The following is a 20,006-nucleotide window of genomic DNA, read 5'->3' as shown; positions in this document are numbered from 1 at the left end:
AACAAGTCTAGCATCCAGTGATAAGATTAGGCTTTACACAGAATTAAATGCATTTATTCTTAAATGTAAGCTGATACTGGCTTTTTGCAAGGTGTCACACTTGCTCAGGCAGCAGGAGATCCCTACTCCATATCCTCTTCCATGCAAATGGGTCCAGAGCCAATCTCCCATTTCCCGTGAGAGCCTCTTCCAATGTTTTTATGAACTCTCCTGAGGCAGAAGTGCTTTGCATTTCTCTACTAAAACCATGTGGAAAAAAGGATCCAGGAAACAAGGGCCAAAGACAGAAAGCAAGATGATTGCAACACACATCATTCAACACACATTCATTGCTGGCTAAATTACCTTAACCCAAAAAATTGTAATTAAGCAGGGTATAGAAGGCACTACAGAAAAGCTCAGAGTGTGGAGATTCTAAGGAGAACATGCATATGGCAATATATTCAAAAGAGTATGAAATAAATCATATGGCAAAAACTCGAAGTTTTTAAACAGAATGGGAAGCGATTCTGCTCTTCAATACCAGCTCCTGACATATGGTCTGTCCATCAAAGATTTTATCAAAAAGGGCTTAATAGCCTTTCCCATTTGAACTGGATAAATTCTATACAGATGGAAATTATAAGATAGATACCATGTTTTTACTGTCTGATGTCTTCTGATAACAGCTGCTTTAAAAAGAAGTGGAACATTTCTCAAACATGGATGAATTCCTAGTCTTCATACACAGAGCCTCATGTGACTGAAAAGCCTGAACAAGCCCTTATGTTTTTATTCGTTGCTTTTCTTCTATCATCCTTCTTGTACACCAGATGGGACTGAAAAGCCTAGGAAGTATTTACTTTTCAAATCCCTGTAAAGAGAAATTGATCAGAAAATTACAGTGAAAGAAGAAAGCCAACTTACTCCTTTAAAAATGTCCCAGCTCTAGCATCAGGTGCAAATTGTTTAAGCAGCAGCAGAAGTCCCTGAAGAACTGATTATATTAGGAAAATGGGACTTGTATTAATAAATTAGTTTACTATCTCTTTTCAAATGTCCTTGATAAAACATAAGACAGCAAGATTTTGAAATTACTCATGCTTTTCATATTTAGATCTTTAGCTAATACATTTTACCTTTTACACATTACTAGTTTGCATTTTTAAATAGCAGCTGCTTCTCTCAAAATTTAAAACATTTTTGATCAACAAGTGTTTTAAGTAATCAATAATAGTAGCCAAAAAATTAGCTCTATAAATGGAAAAAACCCCACAAGATTAGAAGCACTCAGATAAAGAACCTTCTTAAACCATAGATAAGACACATGAAGGGATGGTAAAAGGGTAGCATAGTATTTCAATGAAAATGACTACCTCTAGGTAGCAGAGGTGTTAAAAATCTCAGAGTCTACAAGCTTGACCTTGGAATTAACTGTATTACTGTGTATTTGAAACTATTTTAGAGCACTTCCACCCAAAAATATCAGCCCAGTCAAGCAAGAACCTTCACCTTGACAACAAGTACTTCTGTGCCACACACTGAAACTCTCACAGTAAAACAAACCATAAGCAGATTGGTGTGCAATTTAACAAATGAGCTCAAAAGCAGCCTGAATTAGAAGTGCTTCTAGCAATCATTTATTTCCTAAATAGATAAAAACCACCTTTAAAAAAAGCTGATTTATCTTTAAAGGCATCTATATTTTTGTGTAGAAATTTATCCAGTGCTGCTTTTTATCAGCAGCTACCTCTACAACTCAGAGCACAGACACGACTGTCATACTTGCTAGTAAAATCCAGCTAAAATGGGTAGTGAAAACCACAAAGACATGGCTGCACAGAGCCAGACCAGAATGACCAAGAGGAACATAGGGACAAAAGCAGCCTATGCTACAAAGCTCTCAGAATAAATTCACATGTACTGCAATAAGAGTCTTCAGGTAACATTTTTAACATCAGTCTGGAGAAGAGGAAGCTACTGCATTGTGCTGCTTCTAACTTCACTAACATTTGGACGGAGTGGAAGGGCAACAACTTTCAATTTTGCTCTATGTTTACTACCACCAAATCTTTAAAAACCAATCAACCAAACAAAAAACAACAACTTTGATAACCTGACTCTAGAAAAGTTCTCTTCTCCTAAAAGTAAAGGGGAAGATAACATGCATTTATGTCCAAAAGACTGGCTTATGATTGAGCCACAAAAAGTGGACTTGAAACCAGACCATTCTTAAGTGCTTTCAACTAACAAAATCCAAATTCTGGTACCCTGATGATACTACCATCTAAATTTGTGGTCTTTCACAATTTTATTTGTATTTTTAAACCCATTTCTACTATCTAATGCTGGCACATATTTTAATACAAAAGTTAATACAAAGCTTTCCTTTGACTATATTTTCCTCAAAGTAAGAAGAGCAAATGGTTTTGGATATTATCTTTGTATAATCAGAGTAGAGTAGTTTGTGTTGGCAAAGGCAAAACACTCCCCTTCTACTTACTGCTCCCTTTGAGACTTCTACACACTAATTCATTTTAGCAAGTGTCTTAACAGTGCCTCTGTGTTACACCACACCCACACAGCACTCACCTATACTGATAGGCTTTCTAATAATTTTTTTAAATTATTTTTTATTTTTCCAGGTTTTCTGAGCATTTTTCCCAGCCTGCCTACTCCATGCAGTATTTCCAAATAATGAGGGAAGAATGCCCAAAAGTTTGGCAGTCTTACATGAATAATTACTTAATAGTATAAGTTATTTAATATGAGGGGGAGATTTATTTGGCAACTTTCTACATCATTTAACCAAAATAAGCTGAACATCAGGAGTTGGATTCAATTATCCTTGTGAGTCCCTTCCAACTAAGGATATTCAATGACTGCACAGACATTTCGCAGAAGCAAAAAACCCAAGAGAATAAATTAATACACATATTTTTCAACAGATAAAGCAAGCAAGGATCAATTGAATGAATACTTAACCTGCAAGCAAACAAAATCCCACACCTGAAGAAATTAAGCAGGTAAAACCTAAGTCTTATGATGCAGAAAAAGCCTGACTTGGAAGTTTTTTCAAGCAGATGCAATACAGGGGCTAAAACTGTAAAGTTATTCCACATTAAAAAACTGGTCTTTTGTGCTTGCTATTTGCACGGATTCAGCACTTGAGAGTTCCAGCTTTGACCCAAGAGCTGCTATGCCATGGCCCCAGTCACACCAACCTGGGCAGAGGGCAGGATGAAATCAAATGGACTGGGAGAGCAGGGATGGAGAGCAGGAGCACCCAGCAAGCACCATGGGATTGGCCCAGCACTTCCAATCTGCCCTGCACACCCATCACCACTTCAGCCTTTCAGTAGGTAACCAAATGTTTTCCATCAAGAGCAGGCTTGCACTAGAGCACCAGATTACACATTTATCACGTTACAGCACGCTTCTAATAAAAGACGGGTCCGATTAGAAACAGTTGGCCCGTAGAAAAAAATGCCCCACTCAGCTGTGGACAAAAACATACCAGTAAATCATGTTTAATATAAAAAGCAGGTCTCATTTAACAGGATCACAGAGATTCTGGAGTCTGACTGCAAATATGCAAGGAGTCATATTGTGAAAGCTCATGAAGACAATAAACAGTGCTCTGTATGTAAGGCAAACTATCACAAAAAAATACTAATACTGAAAAGCTAGATAAGAGATATGGTGTTAAGTAAAGTATTACAATTTGGATTCATCCACTGAGAGCATTTATTTATCAAAATAAAGTAACAACAGATAACCTCCTGTCTGCATCTTGCTCTCTACAGCCGGAGCATGCCAAAACACATCCTGTGCACAGCTGCAAGCATTTGCACTGACCACAAGAGAATAATAAAGAGAGAAAGGAAAACCCAGAAAAAATTAAAACCGTACATTTATCTAGAGTTTTTCCATCTAGTCTTAAAAATGCAAACCCCATGACCAGAACAAAAAGAAAAAAAAATTCAATCATATTATACCCTACATTAAGTCAGTGGATAAAATGATTACTTTTTCAATTTTGGATATAACTGAATAAGCAAAGCCCCAGCAATACATCACTACTAGCACTTGGAAAGGACTGATGCTTCATTTTGATGGTTAAAGTAATCCTGCTATGGGCACTAACAAGCTTTCAATCCAACTGGTATTTTTAAGTATCTACCCAAGGATGATTTCTGTTAGATTGGTACACCTAAATATATTTTAGTTCAGTGACCAAGACCAAAAATTAAAGCAACAGATTCCTTTTCTCACATAGAGCAGAAAAGAACTTTGAATTTCCTTTCAGACAAACCGAAGTATGTTTTTAGTCATTTTACCTTTGAAATTAACCTTGTCTCCCTAAAGTCTTCTAATTTTGGACAAACATTCATTTAAGTTTTTTTTTAAAAAGTTTGTTTGAAATTGTCAAAACCTTTCAGCATGTCCCAAAGAAAGCCTGCAATGATGAAACTAAATGTTGAAACATTATGTTGAAACTTTTCAATTGCATGAACTAACAGACCAACTGTGACGTTTCTTATACGTGCCTATAAAACAATACAGAGGATGGATTACTACTCAGAACTGGTATAGTATTTCTGTACTCCTAAAAACTATTTTCAACTAATTTAGACAAGTAAATGTCCATAGGATCATGTAATTAACACACTTGCTGAGCAGAAAGTCCAAGCCAGGTACTAAAAACACCAAGGAACAAGAATGGAATCTGCCCCGACCCAGGCACACCTCAAACCCTGCCCTCCCTCAAACCCTGCCCCATGCAGGAGCTCTGCAGTTCATAGAAGGAGGTTCATTTATCATTAACTTTACAGATCCAGCCCAGGGATGCACGTGGGTTTGTCCTCTACTCTGACATGCCACTGCCCCTTTCCTCTGTATCAAGCATAAGTGAGACCTGGGAAAAGAGGAGCAGGAACAGAAGGACTGGAGGGTGCCATGCATCTTGAATGGATTCTGAAAGGCACTCAAATAAGATACAAACTGATTCCTGTGATGAAATTACAAAAAACCAAAAGTGTATATATATGTATATGTATGTTCTCCTAACTGAACTCCTATTATTCCCAATTATACTGCATACTCTGACCATTTAGTGTTGCAACATGGACTGTGATGTATTAAGAATCATTTAAAAGATACCACAGGTCATCATCAGCCTTCAAAGTCTCCTTGCAAATGTTCTTTAAATGTATTAAATAAATTCTTAATCTAGTACAATTCCTTTTTCCACATTAAGAATGACACATTTTCCCCTCCCTCCCTAACCACACTTCAGCCGCTGGCAAGCAAAAGATGCTCTTAAAACCCTGGAAGAGTATTTTTTCCATATGCCATTAAGGAAATATGTTGTCCATGCTTTCCATATTGAAAACTTACTTCTGGGATGACACAACACATAAAACTTTCATGAAGACTGGAGCTCACAGAAGGTCATGACAAGATATCCAGTTGAAGTATAAACTACAAAAATATCATGGAGCTGAAGTCTTCATACTAAACATAAGTTATGCTTTGAAAAACCTTCAGAAATAACCCATGTCTGGAACATTAGGAAAGAAAAATAATTTCGAGGTGCAGTATAAGATACTAGAAAGTCACAGAGCTCACAAAACAGACTGCTACTTCCCCCTACCTTGCTTTTATAGTACTGGATTTCTCACCTCACAGATTTTGCTGTTTATTGAAGATTACTGCTTTTTATGGATCTTGTACTCATTTACACTCTCAGGTCAAAACCCAGAAGAGAAAGAGAACAACCTAATCCTTTCATAACTTATCACACAGAAGACACTCAACCCATAAATACTTTGCTCTCCTTAAGAGCATGAATTTATAGAGGTGTTGCATGAAGATTAACTAGAGCAGTAGGGTTTGTAGAGAAGTCCCCACAGCAAACTCACTCCAGCCAGCTTCTGCTCCTCTGAGGTTCTGTGTGCCCAGATTTACTCCTCCTTCATTCACAGCACTGGTTATAGAGACTGAACAGCCAAGAAACTCTCAGATGTATGTGACTCATTCCAAAGAACAGCTTGCAACTCCACATCAAGAAACCCTGGAAATCCTGAGCAGCCTCAATCCTCCTGGCTCTCAGCTCAGCAGGAACCCGGACTGCCAGGAGGTGTCAAAGAAATCCTGAGTTCCCATCAAGACCAGGAAATCTTCCTCCAGGCAACCCCCAAACCTTTAGTTCACCCCTAGTATTCAAGAAAGAAGTTAAAAAAATACATCAATTTTTGCAACCTGTGTATGGGAAATGAAAAAGGGGCCTAGATTGGCACAGGAGAGGAGGCAGAAGAAACAAGATCCATGACAACAGGTTGGGCTTTTTTCCACACAATCACATAACCAATTTACTCAAGAAAAGGGTTACGAACACACATGACCCTCCCAACAAGACTCTAGGGTACACTACAGAAGCTGGTCACCAGTGACACTCAAGTATCAAATGGATCCACCTGGCAGCCACTGAAAAATGGCACACAAACCTACCAAAACCAAAGTTCAGGTATAGAAAACACAAATAATATTCTTTAAATCCCTTTCATTGCTATAATTAGGTTCTCATTTTGGAAGTACAGTAGTTACATAGCCACTTACTTCAGCTCAGCTAAAGAGCCATTAATTTGAACACTTGCAATTATCTGCCATCCCGAACGAGCTATTTCAGTGTTATACAAGTTATACTGAAGGAAAGAAGTGTATTCACACATAAAGACACAGTTAAAAATCTACTTGTCAACCTAATCAGGCTAAATTCTAAAGTGGCGTAGGAAGAGCTTTTAATCATGACTTGCAGGCAGCGCTGTGCTCGCCTGTAGAAGAGGCGGCAAGAACAATTCAAATACCCAAAAGGCACAAAGCAAAAGACTGCAGCCTACTGCGATTAAAAAATGACTAAGAGCCCTTTCCTTTCTTTGGCATGCTGCTCATATACTTTAAGGGAAGAACTCCATCTTGTATTTCTATTCTGAACTTTTACTTTAAAATGCATGTAAATCCTTAGATACAGCAAAGCATGAAGTAAGTCTCATTCACAACATACCTACTGACTTCGGGAAAATCAAAAATCTGACAGTGTTTGAAGGATATAAACAGAACAGCACATAGGTGCTACTTTATAGCTCATTGCTCATGGACCTTTCTTTTGTGAAAAGAAGGGAAAGAGAGGGGCTCTCAGCTGCCAAGTGAAGTCAAATTCATTACTAACATGGACCAAGACTTCCTGACAATAAGGTCCACAGTGTTGTTCTACAGATTACCCAACAAAACTGCAATATACTTAAAACTTAAATAGACAAGGCTATCAGTTATGGAAATACATAATACTGAGTTTAACAGTTATGTTAAGCTAACTGGGCTCTTCCAATTTTTCATATCATGCCTGTAACTCAACTGTACAATTAAAAGGACAGTACTTCAGACAAGTAGCTTTTTTAAACCACAATTAAGTATTTACCTGCTCTTATGCAGGTATCAATTACCTTATTTTCTAGGTATCAAGTTTGCTTAAGCAAAGAATGCAAATTTCAAGGCAACAAATGTAACACCGGAAGCATTTTGGCTGCATCCATAATCTGACTGTCATGTCACTGATTAAAACCATTTCCCAGCTCCGGTTGGATGGCACGTACTTAGATGACCCCTAAAAAGTTTGACTGAGCTGTTAAAACCTCAAATGGCAGTGATTACATGATCTCCCCAACCTCTTCTGGGTTTTGGTCTCTTTATGCTTTGAAAGAAGTTCTTATCATTTGTATAATCTGTGCAGGCTGATGCTGAAAAGCACAACTGCTGCCTTTCTCATCCCTGTTTTAGCTGGCAAAAATGCACATACACACACACTAAAAACCTCAAAATTTAACACTCAGATAAACAAACTGACCTGTGGCTACAAGCACAAGACACATAGGAAGACACTCTTTAATACCTCTTCTACACCTGCCCTTTTGCTGATTGAGGTAAATTCTCCCGAGATTGCAAAGTAACAATCGCAATCAACCACTCCCTCTAAAAAAAGCCTACCTTTTGGAAAAGCAGTGCACATTTAAAGCCTGTTCTAAACAACACAGTTCCTTTCACCCTTCCTGCTTTGGTTGTATTTTTTAAAACCTCTTTTCCTCTTTTTGGGGGCTATACTTAATTTCTCTGCTTTCTGTCATTTTGGCAGACAGAACACTGAGACCTTGGGTGATCTGCACTGAGCACAGGGCTGACATAATTTGTCTTCTCACACACTAAATGAGATGGGCTGGGAGGGTTGCACCAATCAAAAAAATAAAAGCTAAAACCATGATTATGCTATCATAACCCACTGCACTATTACCCACCTGTTTCTTATTCATCTCAACTATGGTATTTTTCCTTTGTAAATTCACCACTTTATATTTTTGTCGACTGAAAATATTGAATTCAAACCACCCCAACACTCTGCAATCTTTACAGTGCTGCAAATCTTTGCCCCCACTTTCTTGAAGCAGAATTTTACAGAAGAACAACCTTGGACTAGGAAACGCACCTGAAATGAAAAGCTTGGAGAGCAAAATAGGCTGGGCCGCATGAAAAAAAAATACTGGTGCACAAGAAAACAGCATCTTAGAGCTGTAAGGAAATAAATAAATGAAACAGGAGCAACATTTGGCTAACGCCATATTCAAAAACATTACAGAGTATACCCTCTGAAGTTGATTAATGGTGTACTTGCACACACATCTTCCCCAGGAACATTTGTTTTAACACTCACGTCCCTTGGTACACCTCTCACATCAACAAGACAAAGTTGTTTCTTACACAGTTCTGTGTTTGCATGCTGCTCCTGCAGGGGCATTGTTGAAAGCTTTAAGTGAATTTCTAATCCAGTGGTCACAACCTGTACTTTGCAAACCTATAAAGACATAATTATTGCCTTTAATGGGACTACCTGCGATACACAAACGTGGGATAGGAAAAAGCCTCCGGTGGCATGTGGCAGAGTAGTTACAGATCTTTTGCCTTGAAAAATAAACAGCACATACACACATGTTAAACTCACAAATACTTCTATGCACTCAGCTACACACCCTCAATCCCACTGTGCTAATTTTCCTCCATCCCACAGAATTCAAGGTTTTAGTTCTGCTTTCACTACAGGAATGACTTCTTCACACAATTGTTAGACATTAGACACACACATACATATACCTGCTCTTCCTAAAGACCGATTTATTACTGTCCTACACCAAATTCTCTTGGGGGGATAATGAGCATGTGCTTTCAGAAACAAGTACCTGGATTGCAGAACACACCCTTTCAAAAAAGCATGATACATATCTGCATCTACAGAGCATTCACTGAAAATTTTCTTTATTTTTAGCAAGAGGGATGAAAGGTGAAACAAAAGTTAAAAAATAGTTAAAGAAGCAGCATGCCATCGGTGGCAGCTAAAGAGCTTTGAAAATACACCCGGCGCTGTCCCTTCCAATGAAAAGCTGATGCCTGATGGAGACATTTCCTCTTTCCCATCGCCCTGCAGCCGGCGGGTCACAGCGCGGTTTGCACTTCCCGAGCGCATTCCTGCGAGCGGCACCGCGCAGCCCGCCCGGCTCGGCTTCCCACGGACACCTCCGGGGCTGCTGCCCTGCCCCAAACCTCGGGAGCCCCGCAAAAGGGAGCCCGGATCCCCAGGGCCTCCTGCCGCCTCGCTGCTTGTGCTACAGATCACTGCCACCGCATTCTCTCCACCGCCCGGCAGCTGCTGAACGAAAAGAAGCGTTTCCAAAGCGGATTTGGTTCAGGTTTGACACTGAAAACTGCCTTATAAGGTATAAAAGCCCGAAAGCAGGAAGAGGCTTTGACAAAACTAAGGAAGTTCCTCTGCGCCTGCTCACTGGAGGGGGAGGGGTTTTTTTCTTCCACAGACAGAAGTAACATAGAATAAATGACATTATCCTCACATAAAAAAAAAAAAATAAATACACACGATCCCCCCAGACGGCGCCGGGCAGAGCGGCGACTCCCCCGAGCCAGGGCATCCCAGGGGCTCCGGGCACCGGCGGGAGCCGCGTCCCCGCTCGCCTCCCCTGGCCCCGGCAGCCGCACAAGGTCCCGCACCCCGGCCCGGGACCGAAGGGGGCGGCCCCGACCGGTCAGAAAGCAACGAGCTGGGCCACACCAGGACACCTCTCCCGCCGAGCGGAGAAGGGAAGGCGGCTGGATGCAGCCCCGGCCCGGCCCGGCCCGGCCCAGCCCAGCCCAGCCCATCCCATCCCTCCCGGCACCGGCCCCGCGGCAGCTCGGGCGCGGCTCCCCGGCCCGGCAGCGCGACCCCCGCCGCCATCTGCAGCAGCATCGGCGGCGGAACCCGCCCGGCCCCGCCCCGGGCGGCCCCAAGCTGTCAGCGGCCGTGTCTCACCCCGTGCCGCAGTCCACCACGCAGGCCGGGAGCCGCCCTGCCATGCTGGTCGGTAGCGGCGGTGCTGGGGACGGCGGGCAGCCCTAGGCTCCGGCGGGGCTCGGCGGGCTGCGCTCGGCGGCACCGAAGGACTTCCGCAGGGCGGGCGCTGCCTCCGCCCCCGCCCGCTCGCTCGCTGCCCGGCGAGCCCAAGATGGCTGACCCGCCCCGCCCCGTGACGTGCGGTGGCGCGGCCTCGCCCCGCCGGGCGGAGCGGCGGCAGCGCCCTCAGGGCGGCGGGAGCGGCTGGGCGGCTGAATCACTGAGTATCACGGGCTGTCACAGGCTAGCACAAGCTAGCACAGGGTCAGGCGGGCTGGGAGAGACCCCCGAGATCGCCGAGTCCGACCGGTGACCGAACAGCACCATGTCAAACAGACCATGGCACTGCGTGCCACGTCCAGGCTTTCCTCAAACACCTCCAGGGACCGTGACTCCACCACCTCCACGGACAGTCCGTTCCAATCACAGAATTGTTAGAGTTGGAAGGGACCTGTGGAGATCACCCGGTCCATCCCCCCTGCCCAGGCAGGGTCACCTGGAGCAGTGACACACGAACGCATCCGGGTGGGTTCGGAATGTCTCCAGTGCGCGAGACTCCACACCCTCCCCGGGCAGCTGTGCCAGTGCGCTGCTGCCCTCGATGGAAAGAGGTTCTTCCTCACGTTGAGGTGAAACTTCTTGTTCTTTAGTCTATGGCCAGTGATCCTCGTCCTGTTGCTGGGCACCACTGAAAACAGTCTGGCACAATCCTTTCGGAACCTGTCTTTGAGATATTTATATGCATTCATGAGATCCCCTCTCAGTCTTCTCTTCTCCAGGCTAAATAGGCCCAGCTCCCACAGTCCCTCCTTATAACAGAGATGCTCCAGACCCCTCATCATCTTTGTCCCAAAGAGGGCAAGGGACAATGTCCTACTGGGGTCTGGTTTTCAGGTGAACAAAATACAGTCTGTTCTCTTTCTCTCTCTCTCCACCTTCCAAAACTCAGGCTCTGAAGGACAGAGTGCTGTGCACACCACGTCTGGCCCAGTCCTTGCCCTGTGGTATACTGCAGCCACACACTACTTTTTGTTTGTTTTCAAAGTATTTTAGTGTTTTAACACTTCTCATAATGGGGCTTTTAGGTATTTTCAATCCTTTGCCTGCTGCTCCTGTCTTGGCAATGAGAAGGCGTGAGCTTCATGGCATAATCAGATGTCAAACTGTGAACAAATTTGGTAGTCCATAGAAAGGAGTAATTTTCATTGTCAGAACTCAGCAGGTACTAATGGATCTTAATGGCTCTAATAAGTATCACCAGGAGCCTCCACCTCACCGTTCCTGTCCCAGAGAACTGGAGACCCAGTTAATCTCAGCTCTGGCCCCTCACTCAGTTCTTGTGTGAGCTATGCTGTAGGTCTGTGCTGTCCTAGCCTCACTTGCTGGCTTGATATTAGGCTTGCCTTGCCCCTTCGGTAGCCTCCAGCACTGGTCCTAGTCCTGGTCTGACATCCTGACTTCACCTCGGAGCCATGAAGCTGCAGGTGGCCCCATGTCCCTTAGGGAACCCTCCAGGTATTCTCACAATGGTCCTGCTTCCTTCTTCAAGCATGTTCTCTTCACCTGGTTTAACCTATCTCTAGTTAATAGACTCTTTGCCTTTTTTACTGGAGGGATAGGCTAGAGGCAGCGCTAATGCAAAGGAAGGACTAGGTACATGCCCTTCAGGATGAGATAGGAGGGAGCAAAACCATCCCTTTTTGTAGCAGCAGCCAGGCAGTTCATTTGGGAAGTTCAAGTCACCATCTGGCTTTTGTGGGCTGCCAGATCTTCCTGAGGAACATAAGCAAGGAAAGGAGATACTGAGAATATTAACATTTTTATTTTAATGTCAAAGCAAATTACGAATAGAACATTATGAGACATTTTGGAGATAATGAAAGGGATTTCTGCAGGATATTGTGTAGCTCATGAGCTGTGCTGGGCTAGAATATTAAAGATGAATATCTCTGAAAGCTTTTAAGAGAAAGTGCAAATAGCACTTTCCTATGTATGTGCCGCTGTGTGTGTGTAGGTAAATATTTACCTAAAATAAATACAGTTAGGATATAAACTACCATGTGGACTTTTCACTCTCCTCTCAGTTTTATTACCTGGTAGTCAGGGTTATACATGCAGCAGGTTCAACTGCTGCATCTGGCAGATGGAATCATGGAATGACAGAGCAGCTTTGGGCTCCAGCTGCTAGAGTTCAAGTATCCTCCCAGAGGAGCACAAGACAAGGTCCAAAAACCTGAGGCATGTGGAAAGGATGGAGCTGGCAGGTCCTGTCCTGGCCATACAGCTCACGGAGCCAGCACAGAAGGGATCAGCACCACTAATTTGCCCAGCTGCAGTCAGATTTAAACAGAGCAAGTCTTTATTAAACAGACCAGTCTTTATTACCTAATATTTCCAAATAATGCTCCTGATTAGTCTTGCTAAACCTTAATAGCAAAGTCAAAGGACAGAGAGTAGAATGGCTATAAAAGTATGCTGGAGACTTTCTGCTAGCAGAAGCATCATTTCACTATAAAACTTTAAATCACACCCAAAAGCACTTACTCTAATGCGCTCTACAGAAAATATCCTGGAGCTGGATTTATCTTTTCCTCTCTCTGAATACAAGTGTTTTCTGGGAAATGGTGGGGCACTGAGCAGAACAAAAAAGTACTGCAGGTCATATGGAAAGTGAAACAACTCTATTAAGCAACTCCACTGCAATCTCTTGCTAACAGTGTGTGTTCTTCCTGAGTCTGCGTGAAGAATGACATTGAAAAAGAGCAGTGCTAGTGCATTTTGGTTTACTGAATTACAGTGGAATTTACATTTGAGGACCAAAACCCATAGCATTTCTCTCAGTGTTGAGGTGCCAATTCAATCACGGTTTTGCAAGGGAAGGAGTTGAAAGACTGAAATCCCTGGCCATGAGATCTCATGTTTCATTTTATTAATCCTTCCAGATGCAGTTCTTCAGGTGGCTGTGTACCCAGGCATCACTCTAATAAAGGGGCAAGATTTCTCTTCAAGCAGTATTATCCCATACTGTTGGACCATAAATACAGGTTTGATATATTAACTCATCCAAGTTCAAATAGATCAATCTAAATTTCAATACTGGTTTCTCTATAGACCTTTTGTTGTTTTATGCATTGGCATCTACATTATCTTGGTGGATATTTTTAGCAGAGAAGTCTTGTGCTTAAATTACAAAACTGAGCTTATAAAGCTGAAATTCAGCTAGATCCAGCAGGATTGCTGTGCTGATTGATTTCATGGAAAGGTTTTCCAACCTTTACTTGTTTCTTCAGTACAGGAACAGTAGAAAAAGCCTACAGTCTGTTTTCATGGTGTAATTTTCTGAATCTTTTCATCCTTATTTGGCCAGAAGTCTGTTCCTGAGTTATGAAAAGCTTTTCACTGTTTCAGGGTGTACCAAAAACCAAATTTTTAATGTGTAGAGGCAATGTCTTAATATGTTCTCAGTCTTACCAACGGAATGGGAGTGAATAAAAGCCTGAACTGCTTTTATCTGGTACCATCTCTGGAAGTATTCACAAAGCATGTGGATGTGTCACTTGGGGACATGGTTTAGCTGTGAGCATGGTGGTGCTGGGCTGGTCTTAGAGGTCTTTTCCAACCTTTATGATTCTGTGAAATCCTGTACAGCACACATAATCCAGCAACATATCCCTCTACAATGCACCAAGTCCAGCTTTTGTAAGCACAGTTGGATTGAAGGTGATCTTTTCCTAAATATCCATGATAACAAGAGTAATTACCATTGCAGAGCATCCTCCTCCTGTTGCCATCTGCTTCCAGGCAGTTTACAATGTAAACACAGAGCAAGGGAATGCAGGTGAATACAAATGAATAAGGAATGAGAGGATTAAAGTCAGAAAGAAAGTATTTCTATTAATCAACAGGTGAGAGATACAGTCTAACAGTTTGATTCAGATGGAGGGAATTTGCAGACAGCTTTCTGCAAGTGTTATACAAATAAGTTGTGGGGCTCCAGAGTTTTCCAAGATGTGGGTATGATTTACCAGCTCCAGCAGTGCTAAATATTAAAATTTCACACAAGTACCTCCGCCCAAAGAAGTGTGTACCTAGACAAAAGGATTACAAGTCCCTTGCTAAGCTGTATGGGAAGCTTTTCAGCATCCTGCTCATTTTGGATCATTTTCATGCAGTTAATGGCCTGCCCTTGAACACGCAGAAAGAGCAACGCTGTGAATCCATATATAGATCCAGGCCTGGGAAGCACAGTAAAGTGCAAGAGAAAAAACAAAACAAAACAAAACAAAAAAAGCCAAAAGGAAGTTCCAGGAGTGGAAGGATTCTGGAAATGCCCAGGAGGGCTGGGAATCTGATGCCTGGATCAGCATGTTGCCATTCAGATTGGCATAAACTGAATTTAAAAGGGACATTAATATCCAGTACATCACACTGAACAGCCCTTAAACCCAGCTAAACATGACAATAAAAGCTAGAGAAACAGCCAAAAAAAATCAGGTCTAGGTTATCCATTAGACAATATTCCTTTATTGTAAGTATTTATTATAAAGTACACTGCATAATCTCTTAACCATCATGTTCTGAGTACTTTGATATAAATAAGTTTTCCAGTAGTTGAGAGAATACTACAGAGAGCTAAAAAAACCCAAACCATTTTATCTACCCAGATATAAGATGTATGCAGATTTCCTTCAAGAAGGGCCACAAGCAAGATTACAGTGTAATTGGATGATTTTGGCATAGCTATAGCAACAGCCATATGGGAGGCATGTAATTTCATGGAGCTGCACATGGTGAAGTCATGGCAAATTACCAGGAACTCATTTGATGTGGCTGCTCTCCAAGAGTTCAACGTAGATCAGCTAAAACCATTAACTTTCAAAATATAATTAGTCCAACCATATTTTTTTTTCTAAATGAGGGATGGGAAAAAACCCAGCTAATAATTCTTGGCACACTGAAACAAGGTGTGTAGGGAGAGAGAGAAACATAAACTGGGGCTTGTTTATATCCTTGGACTATTATGATGATAACACCACTATTGCCCATTTTATTTGATAGGAATAACAGCAAATCATGTATCAAAAGATGAACCTAGAAAAAGAATTTGACTGAAAATGTGATGCCTCGAATAAGAACTTGATGTTCTGGCCTGAGGCAAAATCTGCAAAAGTCGAGGGAAACTGCATTCCTATCTACAGCTTGCTTTTCCATTCAAAATTGGTTCTCTTTGTGCTGCTATTCTGTTCATTCTCATAATGAATGCATCTTAATCCTTTATAATGCCTCTGCAAGTGAATTAGAAGAAGGATGGCAGCAGGATTGCTACAACAGCAAAGCAGAATACAAACCTCTGCCCTTGTGTTGTATCCATACTGCACAGGCTCCACACAGTCACACCTGGGACCCAAGGAATAACAGTGCATATTTTGTCCATGATCAGAAAATCTGTGCTTTGTTGTGTAATAGAAACATTATTATGTGTTCTCAGTTGCACCTATTTACTTCCTTGACTGGAACAAATGTGTATTGCTGCCTTTTTCATGTGACTTATGCACCTCAACTGAACTGAAAACCTAAATCAATCACAACTGTAGGTACCTGACCTCCATAGCGTGTCATGAACATTAATTTGAGTAAAAACCGTGGTAACTCACAAATTTATGTAAAATCACCGTTTTTAATTTAGTTGTCTTTTATTTTTTATTCAGAGATGTCATCCCTGTGCTAAATAAAACCAGTACATCACCAGTTTGCAGTTTAGTAGCTGTTTAACAGGCTTGTGAGCTTTCCAGCAGAGCACAGAAGCCCATCAGGGTAAAACCAAGCCTTAACACAGGGTCAAGTATCAGAGCAAGAAAAGCTGGATTGGAAAAGAGGATCAAGGTGAGCCAAGTGGGTCATTTCACAAAAGAGGTAGCATGAAGAGTCAGAGAGAGTGCAATGACACCATGGGTTTTTTTGCTACCCAACCATTTGAAACTGCAAGTAATTGAATGTGTGGCAGGTAAACAAATGGGTTTCTGTTCTGAGACACTTTTCTGGCTTTCACCAGTTGCTTATCAACTTTTGAGAGGGTTTGGCTGCTAATGTTTGCCCTCTCACTCTAAATGGCTTTGCTTAAGGGGATTGTTTAAAAATACTCATATTGTAGGTGTTTGGATTTCTCCTTGGTGTGTGACTTTTGATCAGAATACATTCTCTTCAGTTTACCCAAACTGTTGACTCCTCAGATTAGCTTTCAGAAGACAATAGATGTTATAAGGTTATTATATCACATCTATGGTCATTGTGCTGCAGCACAATTACTCTTTTTGTATTTAATTCAAGATAATTCAGGGAAGAGAGGAGGACTAGGAGGAGAATTTGGAACTCACATGGGCAGGTGTTCTTCTGTGGATGCAGCAGGGTGCTGCTTGGATATACAATATCAGTCAGCTGGATATTATAGCATCCACAGTTCTATTGGAGAAGCACGGATAAGCAGTCTCCAATTGTCTCTAGACAAAATGAGACATAACTAAAAATACCCCCTGTGATGGGTTAAATTATTTGGCTGCCTTCTTTCTAGCAGGATAGGGAATGTTCCCTTGCAGAATAGGGAACGTTCTCTCCACCAGAGCTGGGGGAAGGCAATGAACAGCTCATGCAGCATCTTTTTCAATTATCACAGCTATCTGCAGTCCAAGTTTCTTATTAAGACATATGATTTATTTAGAAACAATATACAATGCTAGTTAAGTTAGTCAACAGTGGAACACTTTAAAAGTACTGTGTTCTTCGATAAATGCATAACTCAATCTATTTCTAGTGACAATGCTGCTTGCATACAAAATGGAAACAATTTCAAAGCACTATTTCTGCATGCTGGGTGCATCCACACTGGGTTTATTCTATCTGTTTGGTAATATATAAAGAAACTGTTAATTCATTTCTGTAAAGTTGCAGTTTCTTGCTTGTCCTGCTCAAAGACCATAGGAAATTTTCCTGAAATAATACCTTAACAAATCACCAAAAAGTATAAAAGCTGATTTGCAGCTCTACAGTGCTGTGTCTGACACTGTTAGGATTATGTGAATGTCTTTGAAGAAGGCCACAGCCAATTTTTAATGATGTGGTCTTCACATGTCCAGTATCAAAAATATATCAAAACTAACACATTGTATCCAAGTGTTTCTCTTACTCTGCTGCTTTAAAAAACAGCACTAAAAGCAAACACTCTGGTAAATTATGCTAATGAATATGTAAATTGGGGAAAATCTTATAGACAAACAGATTACATTAATTATGTTAGTCCTTCCTGTGAGAATAGGGGCATTAAGATCTCTATTTGGAGCACTACATGCCTGTTGAATTTGGTGTGCCATCCTAACAAGCCAACGAACTTGGCCTTGATGATCAATAATACACTTTGAAACATTTTGATCTAAAAATGGTGCACCAGTGAAGCCCCAGTCCAGTAGCTCTGTCTGTGCAATTCCTCACCTGATAAAATTTCATTCTTGGCGCAGTTTAAGACCATCTGCATTGAGAACACCAGAGGCACATGTTAAAATTAGAAGGTGTGAAAAATGAAATGTTCCCCCCTGTATTTCCCTGCAGAACAGCTTCCAGTTTAATCCATTCTATAGAACCCATATATACACAGGAGGCCTCCCTTGCTAATGGGGTAAGAATCAACATGGGCCATCCATTCCTTTGCTTTAGGCCCTTCCTAGGAGAATCCCTGCCTTATCTGGAGCATTATGCATTCCCAGCAAGGGATCAGTTCACTGTTACCATATTGGGCAATGCTTCCATTCCCTTTGAATACCACCTTATGTTGCAATGTGCCTCTGTGAATCATTGTGGTTATTCACCCAGGAATGTGCAAAAGCACAAGTGTAAAAATCTGTTCTGTGTTCTGAACACGGAAGGGTCAGATTATCAGCAATTCCATCTGGTTAGCCTTGTGCTGGGAGAACTGCTTGACTTGACCTTTAGAGAATTTGCTTTAATGGGGCTATTCAACATAAATAAAATTCTCTTTTGACTCTCTGTTAAGGCCTGTTTGGTGTTTTTGGAGCACATCTCCAGCAGCACAGGTATTCATGCTCACACATGCCTTTCTGCCAGCTCTGGTTGTTCAAATGGCTCTCTGGTTGTCAACATGCATGAAGGCTACATGTGCAGTCCCGTCCTGCATACGATTTCTCTCAATGTCATGGTAATTCTGTAATTCAGAACACTTCCAAAAGGTTTACTTTCCATTTCCTTTTTGGTTTGCTTGAATAAGCTTTCAAATGGTTTTTTAAATTGTCTTTTTTAAAGCAAATTATGATCACAACTCATCTACTGAAAATAATTGAGTGATAGCAATTCAGTAATTTTCAGTCTGGGAAATCCCATTGCCAGTTAAGCTTCCTGTTTTCTTTCCTGTTATAAATCAGCAGAGTAAAGAGACTGAAGTAAGGGATGACAAGTTCCCCAAACGAGTTGTTGTACTAGTCAGTAATTTTATTACTAGATAACACTTGCAAGTAGTGTTCAGTAGGAAGTAAAAAAAGCTCTTGGTTCCAATTAATTTTCTCCGGCTATTAAAAGTAATGGTTGATAAAAAATTACATCACAAAAATATTTGTGTTTTTTCTTCTATTACATCCGCAGTGTAATATTTTCCCTGTAAGCACCAGTAGTTCTCATAGTGATCAGCATAGATTTTATTCAAAATAATAAATTTTTAAGCACTGAGGTTTCTTAGAGCCTTGTCATCAGGTAAAACATTTGAAAAAACAGCCATGTAGCAGCTCAGCATGGGTCAAAAATATGAAATGTTTGTAAATACACAAAAAAGAGACTGAAAACAGAATGGAAATTATAACTTTAGCAGTCTAACTATATTTTGTGTATTCATATGAATGTTTTCACTTCAGCCTCTCTAGAACTGGACCAGGAGGAGGGGAAGGCAGTGAGTATAATTGAGCAATAGGATCACTCCCTTGATCACAAGTGGCTTCTTGCAAAGCTGGACTTAGGATGTGAGAACACCTCAAGGACATTCAGGGACAAACATAAGACAGTTAAAACTTAAATAATGCAAAGAAGGTGAAGTGGAACAAGGATTACAAATTGTGTGATAAGATTATTAACCAGTGGCCTAAACCCAAGCAAAACAAACTATTTTCTGCTATGTCACAAGACTGTCTCAATAAATCCTTAACAGCTTTTTTGTTACTGAGTTCACAGAAGGGATTATCCAAATTCATAGGTCCATCAAGAGCTATTAAATGCATTGGCTGAATTACATCCTTCCAGATGAGGATGCTGTTACCCATTTATTTCTAAAAACTAGAAGGATGTGCCATGGAAACCACTCCCCGGTTTTGAACACCATTTTCCCCAGGCATCCATTATGAGTCCTGTGGAGACATGAGGATTCTGAGCTAAATGGACTTTTGATCTAACCCAACAGGACAGGGGAATACCCCGCTGTCATGTGTCCTACACCGAGTCTAGTTCTGAACACTCAGACTGAATCATTTCCCTGTGAAGAGCAGAA

The 20,006-nt window shown here is 41.4% G+C and overlaps 1 protein-coding gene across 1 annotated transcript in view; it reads right to left on the bottom strand.

The window, feature by feature from the left end:
• ACTR3 (actin related protein 3) overlaps nt 1–10,573 on the bottom strand; it is a 28,947-nt gene extending 18,374 nt beyond the window's left edge. Inside the window, exon 1 of the mRNA XM_042040977.1 lies at nt 10,391–10,573. Coding sequence (XP_041896911.1) covers nt 10,391–10,434 — 44 coding nt within the window. The 5' untranslated portion in view covers nt 10,435–10,573. The remainder of the gene's footprint in view (nt 1–10,390) is intronic.
• Between the last annotated feature and the right edge of the window lie 9,433 nt (nt 10,574–20,006).

This window comes from Corvus kubaryi, unplaced genomic scaffold, assembly GCF_017639235.1.
Source record: "Corvus kubaryi isolate FWS band 111438036 unplaced genomic scaffold, C.kubaryi_AGA036_p1.0 37396, whole genome shotgun sequence".
In the NCBI taxonomy this organism is placed as follows: domain Eukaryota; kingdom Metazoa; phylum Chordata; class Aves; order Passeriformes; family Corvidae; genus Corvus; species Corvus kubaryi.
The sequence above is the reverse complement of the archived record's forward strand: the minus strand, read 5'-3'. Positions and strand labels throughout refer to the sequence as shown.